General features: G+C 35.5%; 2 protein-coding genes across 2 annotated transcripts in view; both read right to left on the bottom strand.

Moving 5' to 3' along the window:
* Positions 1-211: 211 nt before the first annotated feature.
* LOC135198987 (complement C5-like) lies at positions 212-2,472 on the bottom strand. The gene is made up of 3 exons (XM_064226903.1): positions 2,173-2,472; positions 1,393-1,548; positions 212-804 (listed from the first exon to the last, which is right to left on the bottom strand). The coding sequence occupies exons 1-3, from the start codon at positions 2,470-2,472 to the stop codon at positions 769-771; spliced, it is 492 nt and encodes a 163-aa protein (XP_064082973.1). The 3' UTR covers positions 212-768.
* Positions 2,473-2,570: 98 nt separating this feature from the next.
* Positions 2,571-12,324, bottom strand: part of LOC135198986 (CD109 antigen-like) — a 19,849-nt gene continuing 10,095 nt past the window's right edge. The window contains exons 5-9 of the mRNA XM_064226902.1: positions 10,835-10,936; positions 7,393-7,546; positions 7,145-7,361; positions 5,819-6,038; positions 2,571-2,633 (exon numbers count right to left, since the gene is read on the bottom strand). Of these exons, the coding sequence (XP_064082972.1) occupies positions 2,571-2,633; positions 5,819-6,038; positions 7,145-7,361; positions 7,393-7,546; positions 10,835-10,936 (756 nt within the window). The remainder of the gene's footprint in view (positions 2,634-5,818; positions 6,039-7,144; positions 7,362-7,392; positions 7,547-10,834; positions 10,937-12,324) is intronic.

Genomic DNA, 12,324 nt, shown 5'->3' with positions numbered 1-12,324 from the left:
CTTATTCTAAATGAACACCTTAATATTCTTTCGAAGCTTGAATTTCAATCAGTGGCCCCTTTGGTGGGCTTGTTAGATATGGAGAGGGTTCATCTAGTACTGAATAATAACAATGATAATAATAAAGAATAAAAGCACTCTGTAACCAAACAATCAAAATATTGTTTTATTATTGAACCAAACAAAAGAGTTTGATGATAAATCAGACGAGACAATGGAAGAAACTGATTCATTCAGAAACACCGATGTTGCAAATTAGTGGCGACCGTTTGAATATATGACATTCAAAGGTGAATGATGATAAAATCAGTTCGGAAGGTTGGTGAGAGGAGAAGACTGATAAATCTGAAAGAGGGGCGGGGGTGGAGGGGGGTGGAAGGGAAGGAAAGAGAAAATGCGTGTGACTTAACCACTAGACGAAAGGCAAAAGTGTCATACCAGGTGCACAGAACAGTTTGATATTTCTGTCAAAGTCATTTTTTTTTAAACAAGCCGTTTTATTTTTCACATTTTCCTTGGAAATTTGCCGTAAAACAAGGAAATGATCGCCAGGTTATTGATGTACCTTGGGAAATCAAATGAGGAAGGCTTCTAGTCCGATAAAATCAGAAATAATGACCAATAAAAACATTTAACATTTTTGTCAAAAATGCGCTGCATCTCTAAGACCGATAACTTTAATATATATATCTTTTTTATTGTTTTTTCATATATTGTAGTGGAGTCATTTGCCATCCATCGTTTACCAAAAGGAGCCAATCACACACTTCACGCTGACTGACATGTGTCTTCAATTTCGAATGACTGAAACGAAAAAAGGGCGAAACAATTAAAACAAAACTCTGTTATTGTTGTTGTACAAAATAGCCTCTTAAAATGGGTGTTCATAAAGTCATTGCATATGGTTATATTTTCTAATTATTTATGGAGAATGTTGTCCAAACAAGATTATGAAATTATATCTTGTCATATTCAAGGTCGATCAAAAGTGGCAGAGTGTCACAAAGAGAAATAACAATGACAATATGGTCAAGTAGGTCTAACATTAGTTATTCTGCTTACCTGAAGACATACCTGAGTTAGTGTTAATTGAGGTGTTTAACGAAAAAAGGGTGACACTGTTAAATGATTCTGCCATCTGTTTTTGTCGTTCTACAAGAGGGGATCTTCAACTTAACTGTTTATGAATTTATTCCTTATATTTATATATATTTTTTTAGTGATTTTGAAGGTGAATTTTTTTCTAAAAACGATTATGAAACTATGTCCTGTATATTCAAAAGCGATCAAAATGGTCAGAAGATCGTGCCGCAAAGTAAAATATTAGTAATAGTCTGGTCCAATAGCAATTATCATCAGATATTCCCTCTATCAAAGCTATGCAGTACCTACCTGAGTCAGCGTGAATTCAGGTGTGTAATAATCGTAGAGGGTGACGGTACCGGGCAGAAGGCCTTCGACTTCGAAGCCCTTCAGGACGTGGAAGGAGATACAAACTTCGGAGCTACCGACCGATTCCAGGTAAAGGAAGACATTCTCATCTCTCTCCTACGGAAAGCAAACGATGCAGGTTAGTATGAAGCCGATAAAATAAACATTCTGAAATGACTTATAAAAACGTGAATTCTGGACTGGCGTCCTTTTGTCATTTCTGGTAATATTCTTGATGTATCCTCAGTGCTAAAGATTTCTTATATCTCCTTCAAGAGTATATGCATTTGCAGTGAGCAGCTTTATATAAAAAAGATCTCATTAAGGCTGACTGTAGATTAGCCAAAGTAATCCATATTTATTTCAAAATAAAATTCACATTAGGCATAGAAATGGCGAGTCTTTCAAGGAAATAGTTTTATGATTAACAAAAGTTAGGTATATCTTAGTTTGACCAGACTACTGAGCTGATTAACAGCTCTCCTAAGGCTGGCCCGAAGGATTGGAGTTTATTTACGTGGCCAGGGACCAATTGGTTACTTAACAACGGGACCTATACAGCTTATTGTGGGATCCGAACCACATTATATCAAGAAATGGGTTTAAAATGACCAGAAACTACATTCCTCCAATTCCACGAGGCAAGCTGGCATGGCTGGGAGCGAACTCGGGCTGCTAGATCGGTAGGCGAGTAAGCAACCGACTCGTCCAGTGAGGAACTATGGTTACCAAAACAATTACCTCGTAACGCTTGATGACTTGCTGAGCGACGAGACCTCTCAAGTCTTCCTCATCTGCCGAGTATCCTGTTTGGAGGTCGACCTCCATAACAGCCCTGTTGGATACGGAGTCCTCATTGGTGTAAGAAGCACAAATTTGCAGGAAACTGTTAGAAGAGCAGTTTTCTCGGACTGTCTTGACAGACACTGCAAAAGCAGAGCTCTCTGGCTCTTCTTTGACGTTGTACTGGTGGATAATCTGAAGATTCAAGTGTCTTAGATTAGCATGAGAATAAACAAGTCGAAAATGCGTCAAAGCCATCGCGTTGTCTATACAGCGTATAATCAAGGCCATCGATAATGGATCCATTTTTCGGTTGTCTAGGTGTAATACTGCATGAGCCGCATCCCTTGAAGCTCTCAGCCGGCCGTGGTGGCCTGTCCTATATCGTTGCCAGAAGCACGATTATGGCTAACTTTAACCTTAAATAAGGTAAAAACTACTGAGGCTAGAGGGCTGCAATTTGGTATGTTTGATGAATGGTAGGTATATATATATATATATATATATATATATATATATATACTATATATATATATATATATATATATATATATATATATATATATATATATATATATAATATATATATAATATATATATATATATATATACATATATATATATATATATATAATATATATATATATATATATATATATATATATATATATATATATATATATATATATATATATATATATATATATAAATATATATATATATATATATATTTACACATAAGGGCCGGAGCTGGAGCTCAAAGAAGATATATTCCGAAGGAAGTAGTAGGGAAAGGCATCCTCATCTTTCAACAGTTTATTAATGCCGACGTTTCGCGACGAATTCCAGGTCGCATTTTCAAGGCTAAAAATATATATAAGTTTACGAACATTAATAATTGATCTAATTTAATTTATATTAAAAATGTCATGGCAACAGCTCTCAATACAGTAAAAAAGTTAAAAGTTAAAAGTTTAAAAGTTAAAAGTTAAAAGTTAAAAGTTAAAAGTTAAAAGTTTAAAAGTTAAAAGTTGTTAAAAGTTAAAAGTTAAATATGGTCTCCCCAAAGATCCACCAAAGATGGAGTTCCTTTACGTCAATCCTCTCCTCGCAGAATACGCCTCACTATAAATTAGCCAAATTTCCTTGTTTCCCTTGTTAGAGCCCTTAACAAAAAACAATCTTTTGATAACCAATTCCACCAAGTTCAAAGAGGACATTCTCAGACAGGACTCATATTTATAATATGGTAAGCTTAGACGTTGAATCCTTGTTTACTAACGTCCCGGTAGGAGAAACTATTGAAATAATATTAGACAAACTTTTTCCTGATCAAGATGCAATCTTTAATAATAATAGAGAGCGTTTTTTAAACAACTTTAGAACTGGCCGTGCTGGACACGCCCTTTGTTTTCAATGGCATTTTATATAAGCAGACTGAAGGGATGGCCATGGATCACCATTGGGTACCAATTTTTGCTAACATCTTTATGTGCTCCCTGGAGGAGCGTATAATGGATGAATGTCCCATTAGGTTCCTTCCTCTATTTTATCGGAGATTCGTTGACGACACGTTCGCCTTGTTTCGGTATGAATGCCTTGCAGAGTCCTTTCTGGAGTTCGTCAACCGACAACATCCAAACATAAGGTTACTATGGAGAAAGAGGTAAAATAACAGGCTTCCCTTCCTTGATCTTATTGTTTCCAGAGATGACTCAGGCTTTTACCACAGGTGTGTATAGAAAAAACACATTTACTGGTTTGGGAATGAATTTTTATAGTTCGTGTTTCTTTAATTTTAAACGGAACTCTATTTAACCCTCCTCCATAGAGCTTATACTCACTCATCAAACTGGATAAGCTTTCACGACGAAATATCCTTTCTTTTGGTGAAATATTTTAATAATAATTGTTTTTCCTTCATTCACGACTTTTTTTCAGATCTCTAAAACAAACTGCTGACAGAGAAAATGGCGCATTCAACAACCGGTATCTACTGTATCGAGACTAAAGATGTTTGCAAGTTTCCCTTTCTTGCATGATGATACCTTTAGGAGAACATGCACAGTCCACTATTCAAAGATGTTTCCGGCTGTGGACTTGAAAAATTATCCCCAAAAAATCCCTTAAACCATTGGATCGCTGTTTGAGTCAAAGACCGACTCAGTCCTCTGCTTTCGTCCAGCGTCGTATATAATATACTTGCCCGAGATGTGATCACGGGACATACGTGGGATGCACGAGGAGGCTGTTGAAGGTTCGAATTGATTCCCACAGGGGCATAAGCCATAGAACAGGTAGTAGGTTATCAAATCCAGAACAATCCAATATACGGAATCACTCAAAAACATGTAAAACATATATTGACAGCAAGGATTTTTTCTATCTTGGGCGGGCCAACTGCGGAACAACAACAACCTGACAATTTTAGAATCTATCATTATTAAAAAGACTGTACCGTCGTTAAATACCCAAACGTCCTCTGTAAAAATTGTTCATAGCCTAGTTTGGGCAGCTGGTCTGCCTCACTGTATTTTTACCTATATTGTTTCAGTTTTACTCTTTCTTTTGTATAGGTAGGTGTTTCTGAAATTTTAGTGAAGTCCTGTACTTTTAATATGTCTGACTTTGAAGGTGCTGTTCAATTTTAACTTTTAACTTTAACTTTTAACTTTTAACTTTTAACTTTTACTTTTACCTTTTAACTTTTTACTGTATTGAGAGCGTTGCCATGACATTTTTAATATAAATTAAATTAGATCAATTATTAATGTTCGTAAACTTATATATATTTTTAGCCTTGAAAATGCGACCTGGAATTCGTCCGCGAAAACGTCGGCATTAATAAAACTGTTGAAAGAGAGGATGCCTTTCCCTACTACTTCCTTCGCAATATATATATATTTATATATATATATATATATATATATATATATATCTATTTATATATATATTTATATATATATATATATATTTATATATATATATATATATATATATTTATATATATATATATATATATATATATATATATATATATATATATATATATATATATATATATATATATCTATATATATATATATATATATATATATATATATATATTTATATATATGAGAGTCTGATCCCATCACCGTGATTCATATAGACGAATTAAGCTACAAATGCCCTTTAATATCTTATTCGCTCTACTCAGAATTTATATTTTCATATATGTTAACTGAAGGGGAATTTTTATCAACTAAAAATGAAAATATATTAATTCTGAGGTAGAGCGAATTAGATATTAAAGGATATATGTAGCTTAATGCGCATATATATATAATATATATATATATATATATATATATATAATATATATATATATATATATATATATATATATATATATATGAGTAAATGAAGACATAGTCACGAAGGAAAGAGACAATAGAGTGCTGCTAGGCCTTTCCACTTCCTGTCCTTTTCTTAGCAGATTGAAGAAATATAGATATATGCATATATATAAGTATTATGCATTAATATTATATATATGTATGTGTGCATGTGTCTGGTTTGTGTTTGTGTTTGTGTTTGTGTATGAGTCGACCTCAACACATACTGTGACGAGAGCGCATCCACTCCCAGACGGTGTCACAGTAACTTCAAAAGGTGGATCGTCCGTGACGTAGCTGGTCTGCAGGAGAAGACGGTTCTCTGAATTTATCTCAATGTCAAACGGCTGACTTCCAGCAGTGACTGATATGAAGAGGTCTGTTTCTGTCGGCGGGAAGGCTTCACTGAAGGCTGCCAAGGACTGCAGAGCAACCACTGTGTCCTGTCAATAATCAAATTGTCAGTTGGAACTTCTGAAGTTCTTGAGAAAATGGAATGCACCGCTACCCTAATACTATTCTTCTTGGATTTTAATACATTTTTATTAGTTTATCTATTCTTTTTATTTTTTTAATAAGTGGGATCTCTTCTGTGTGCATTTTCCTTCAATTCTTGTTACTTATTCCTAATGAGCACCTTAATATTCTTTGGAAGCTTGAATTTCAAGTCAGCGGCCCCTTTGGTGGGCTTGTTCCATATGAATAGGTTTCATCTGCTTAATAATAATACTAATAATAATAATAATAATAATAACATTAATATTATTAATGATACTATTAATAATATTAATACTATTAATATTATCAATATTATCAATTATTATTAATAATAATAATTAGTGTCCGCTTTATGAAAAACAGGAATTTTTTTCTAATCACTTGGGAGTTCCGTGCAGTACTGACTTTCAATATCTGTGAATCTCAAATCACTTTCATAAAAAAATAACGTGGTAATGTGAAGAGAATCCATATAAGGTAAAATTTTTGAGAATGAACTAACATAATAGAAGAATTTCGTTCCACATACTGTAAACATTCTATGCAGATAGCTTTCAAATATGAATGAATAAACTCTTTTAGATGATTTGTAAGTTTTCAGAGGCAAACTAACGGAGGGGTGAAAATGGAATAAAGACGTCACCTGATTACCGATTTCATATATCGAGAAAGCACAAATGAAATCGATGATGGTTGCATGATTTTTACGGTGATTTCTACTTATAAAAACAACTCTGCTATTTTGTCTTGATGTCATGGTATCAAGAAATATTCTTTATATTATGATAATCGCCATTTCATAGCGCGTTAACAAGTGATGATGGATCTCGTACTAATCAAACGAAAACACCTCAGTCCTTCCATCTCTTTCTTGAGAAGGGAGTTGATGAGGCAGAAGCGCAGGATAGATATAGATGGAAACGGCTCAACCGAAACGGCGACCTTATTTGGAAATGGGAACCAGCTAGGAAGAAGAAGAAGAAGAAGAAATGAAAACATCACCACACTCACTCGACCATTCATCACTGCCCCACTGACCAAGAGAACTAATCTGCGTCGAGACGAAGCCTCCCTGTCCATTGTGGTAAGTTGATATAAGCTTGGCAATATCGGACTCCCAGGTTAGTGTAGGATCCTGGATTTTCACTTCAGCCATGGACAGAAGGAGGTAGGCTGCTGCTTCAACTGTCAGCGCTTGAGACAAACCTGGACTTCCTGATGTCAAACTGTTGTACACATCTGAAATGAGCGTAACAGCAGCGCTGCTGTCGCCTGCCAAGGAGAGAGCGTATGCCGTCAGGGCCTTGATATAGGTGCTGTTGCTCGTGGTGGCTGTGGTGATGCAAGTGACGGCATTTGCTTACCTGCGGATCCACTGTTAGATTCCCTTCCAGAAGAGATATGAGGACGTAGGCTGTGAGAGGCGCGAGCGACGCTTCTGAACCATCGACGCCGCCCTGAAATGATATGTGCTGGCATCAATATTTTCACCTACAATGCATTCAGTTATGGAACATAGCAAGACCTAGAACCTTAAGGTGATCCAGCGCTAATTAAGGCAAAATACTAGGATGATATAGAATAGTATAAACGGTCTGAAGGTCATAATCACTGTTATTATTATTTTCATTTATTTATTTTTTTTTTTTTTTGTGTATCACAGTCCTCCAATTCGACTGGGTGGTATTTATAGTGTGGGGGTGTTCAAGGTTTCATCCTGCCTCCTTAGGAGTCCATCACTTTTCTTACTGTGCGCCGTTTCTAGGATCTCACTCTTCTGCATGAGTCCTGGAGCTACTTCAGCCTCTAGTTTTTTCCAGATTCCTTTTCAGGGATCATGGATCGTGCCTATTATTATTATTATTTATTTATTATTATTATTGAAAAAGAAACCACAAAATCAATTTGTAACTTGTTTACTTCTAAGTATTTACATGTAGTTTACTACACACTCGAGTACTTTCAGGCCTGTCTGTGTCTTCTGGAACTTCTCGTTGAGCTGTCATTTATGTGATGGCTTTTTCTGGTTTCCTTGAGAGTTTTGCCAGTCCCCTCTTGTCGCTCTGATATCCTGAGCTGATGGTCAATGGGATTAATCCTTGAGGTAAGGGTGTGGTCACCAAAAGTCTGTTGGGCAGGAAACCTAATCTCCAGGTCAGCAGGGTCAATCATAGCTTCTTTTAATATCAAAGCTCGGCTCATGGGATCTTCTGAGTAAAAACCTTGTTTCATTCTATTACTTTAATCTCTCTATGAGTGCACCTTCTACTACCCTCCTGTAACTAATTTTGTTGCTTTTTTTATATAAGCCTACTGTTTTTGAAATCCATCCTATGGTCATTTTCCCAACAATGTCTAGCTATAGCACTCCCCTGAGAGTTAAGTTGTACTGCCCTTCTATGTTCTTGGACTCTCGTCCTTATTCCCCTTCCTGATTCCCCCACATATCTGTCGTCTCCACAATTGTTGCAATTGATATGTATACCCACGCTACATCATCTGTATTACTGTCTTCCTCCTTCCAATTTATTTTACATACTTTGTTTTTTTTACGGTATTATCAAAGGTATATACCAATTTATATTTACTTTCTTTCATTTTTGAAGTGATTTGTTTCTTTCATTTTAGGCATAGAAGGGAGGGCAACTATTTTCTTGTTTTCTTTATTCCATGTACTCTCTACATTTGCTCTGTAAAAAAATCCAGTTCACTTTAGAGAAAAGTAACAATAATAAACTGCCCTTTTTAGACATACTCATAGAAAGAAAAGAAACAGAATATAAATTCAGCACATATAGAAAGCCCACACATACAAACTCATATTCATTTCTTCTCTTTTCACAGTCATGATATAGAAATAGGTTGATCTAACAGGTTTATTTCTTAGGGCAATGAGAACGTGTGACCCTTGCAAGATAGAACAAAAAATAAAATTACATCGGTAAAAACTTCGATGCATTAGCATACCGGAATGGTTCAGAAAAAGGGGCACTCAACAAGCTAGAAAATTTTTTTACAGAGCAAATGTAGAGAGTACATGGAATAAAGAAAACAAGAAAATAGTTGCCCTCCCTTCTATGCCTAAAATGAAACAAATCACTTCAAAAAATGATAAAAAGTCAATATAAATTTGTATATACCTTGATAATACCGTAAAAAACAAGTATGTAAAAATAGATTGGAAGGAGAAGACAGTAATACAGATGATGTAGCGGGGGTATACATAATCAATTGCAACAATTGTGGAGACAGATATATTGGGGAATCAGGTAGGGGAATAAGGACGAGAGTCCAAGAACATAGAAGGGTAGTACAACTTAACTCTCAGGGGAGTGCTATAGCTAGGCATTGTTGGGAAAATGACCATAGGATGGATTTCAAAAACAGTAGGCTTATATACAAAAGCAACAAAATTAGTCACAGGAGGGTAGTAGTGGGGCACTCATCAGAGAGATTAAAGTAATAGAAGGAAACAAAGGTTTTACCTCAGAAGATCCCATGAGCCGAGCTTTGATATTAAAAGAAGCTAAGATTGACCCTGCTGACCTGGAGATTAGGTTTCCTGCCCAACAGACTTTTGGTGACCACACCCTTACCTCAAGGATTAATCCCATTGACCATTAGCTCAGGATATCAGAGCGACAAGAGGGATTGGCAACTCTCAAGGAAACCAGAAACAGCCATCACATAAATGACAGCTCAACGAGAAGGAAGTTCCAGAAGACTGCTGGGCCTTGACCCAGGCTAACATCCCAAACATCTCTTGAAATAAATGGGCCACAGAACAGGCCTGAAAGTACTCGAGTGTGTAGTAAAAACTAAATGTAAATACTTAGAAGTAAACAAGTTACAAAGTGATTTTGTGGGTTTCTTTTTCAATCTGCAGAAAAAAAACTGAAAGAAGTTTTTGTTTGGTTCATTATTATTATTAATCAGGAGTGTATACGCAGTCATAAATTTTGATCTTATTTGTAGGGCGCCAATTTCCAATCCTAAAAAACAAAAAAAACTATATAAATCATCATTTCGAAGATGTATTATTCCCGTTTCTTCTTGCTAAGAGTTCCTCGTTGGACGAGTTGGTTATGCGCTCGCCTACCGCTTTGGTAGTCCTGAATTCGATTCCCCACTCTGCCAACGTGGAACCAGTGAAAATTGTTGCTGGTGATTAGCAATTTTTTTCTCGATATAATATAGTTCAGATCCCACAATAAGCTGTAGGTCCCGTTGCTAGGTCACCAATAGGTTCCTAGGCGCGTGAAAATATATAATCCTTCGGGCCAGCCCTAGTAGGAGAGCTATTAATCAGCTCAGTGGTCTGGTTAAACTTAATGAGAACAGGTTAGACTTAATAATTCAATATTTCTATCAATTACATTTGATATATTTTTTAAAACTAGAATTCATATTTATTATAAAAATTTGATCTTTGGTCAATTAAATTTAATATATTTTTTAAAAACTAGATTTCGTATATATTATAAATTTATGTGTGTATGTATATTTGTATAGGTATACATATATATGGCTATATATTTTTTTTCTCCCGAAATTTTTCGGGCCAACCCTTTGAGAGACAAGGCTGACACATTAGGCTGGTTAATACCTTTCTTCAATAATAATAATAATAGCAGCAAGAACAGGGAAGATAGTAGAAGGCTGTGATATAGAAAGTCTGAAGAAGGACACAAATGATCCACAATGCTTTGACAGAAACGCCCAGCAAACGGCTGTACCAGACTTACCTGCATATCGGAGCGAATCACAAAGCCGACTGATTGGAAGCAGCCGTCCTCACTTAGAAGCGACAGTAGCCAAGTTTTGGATGAAAGGAGATCTTCATCCACCTGGATGAAGGTATTTGATTATTATTATTATTATTATTATTATTATTATTATTATTATTATTATTATTATTATTATTATTATTATTATTATTATTATTCTTTGAGGTCCACAATAACTGCTGATGGCATTCGACTGACGTTTATAAAAATTTTACTGCTGCTAACCATCTGTATATTATTGTGGACCTCTAAGAACATTACTTGTGCCTTCGTAACTGAGATTTCTACCCATTATTATTATTATTATTATTATTTATTATTATTATTATTATTATTATTATTATTATTATTATTATTATTTTTTTTTTTTTTTTTTTTTTTTTTTTTTTTTTTTTTTTTTTTTTTTTTTTTTTTTTTTTTTTTTTGTGTTTTTTTTTTTTTTTTTTTTTTTTTTTTTTTTTTTTTTTTTTTGTTTTTTTTTTTTTTTTTTTTTTTTGCTCTATCACAGTCCTCCAATTCGACTGGGTGGTATTTATAGTGTGGGGTTCCGGGTTGCATCCTGCCTCCTTAGGAGTCCATCACTCTTCTTACTAGTGTGCCGTTTCTAGGATCACACTCTTCTGCATGAGTCCTGGAGCTACTTCAGTCCTCTAGTTTTTCTAGATTCCTTTTCAGGGATCTTGGATCGTGACCTAGTGCTCCTATGATTATGGGTACGATTTCCACTGGCATATCCCATATCCTTCTTATTTCTATTTTCAGATCTTGATACTTATCCAATTTTTCCCTCTCTTTCTCTTCAACTCTGGTGTCCATGGTATTGCGACATCAATGAGTGATACTTTCTTCTTGACCTTGTCAATCAACGTCACGTCTGGTCTGTGTGCACGTATCACCCTATCCGTTCTGATACCATAGTCCCAGAGGATCTTTGCCTGATCGTTTTTTCTATCACTCCTTCAGGTTGGTGCTCGTACCACTTATTACTGCAAGGTAGCTGATGTTTCTTGCACAGGCCCAGTGGAGGGCTTTTGCTACTGAATCATGCTCTTTTTTGTACTGGTTCTGTGCAAGTGCCGGCATTCACTGCTATGTGGTTTATGGTTTCACTTTTCGTATTGCACTTCCTACATATGGGAGAGATGTTATTTCCGTCTATCGTACTTTGAACATATCTGGTCTTAGGGCCTGATCTTGGCCGCTGTTATCATTCCTTCAGTTTCCTTCTTGAGCTCTCCCCTCTGTAGCCATTGCCAATTGTCATCGCTGGCTAGTTCTTTAGTCTGTCTATGTATTGTCCGTGCATTGGTTTTGTTGTGCCAGTCCTCTGTTCTTTCTGTCTTTCTCCTGTCTCTGTATATTTCTGGGTCTTCGTCTGCTTTTATTAGTCCTTCTTCCCATGCACTCTTAGCCACTCGTCTTCACTGGTTTTCAGATATTGCCCCAGT

The sequence above is a fragment of the Macrobrachium nipponense genome, chromosome 25 (genome assembly GCF_015104395.2).
Source record: "Macrobrachium nipponense isolate FS-2020 chromosome 25, ASM1510439v2, whole genome shotgun sequence".
Taxonomy (NCBI): domain Eukaryota; kingdom Metazoa; phylum Arthropoda; class Malacostraca; order Decapoda; family Palaemonidae; genus Macrobrachium; species Macrobrachium nipponense.
This window is presented reverse-complemented; position numbering and strand designations above follow the sequence as displayed.

What these genes read in the sequence shown, in the direction of transcription:
- LOC135198987 (XM_064226903.1), bottom strand. Translation starts at nt 2,472, where the DNA reads ATGGCTTTGACGCATTTTCGACTTGTTTATTCTCATGCTAATCTAAGA. An exon ending in AAGTCATCAAGCGTTACGAG is followed by an intron (nt 1,549 to 2,172) that starts GTAATTGTTTTG and finishes TGCTTTCCGTAG; the next exon opens with GAGAGAGATGAGAATGTCTT. An exon ending in CTGAATTCACGCTGACTCAG is followed by an intron (nt 805 to 1,392) that starts GTAGGTACTGCA and finishes TTTTCGTTTCAG; the next exon opens with TCATTCGAAATTGAAGACAC.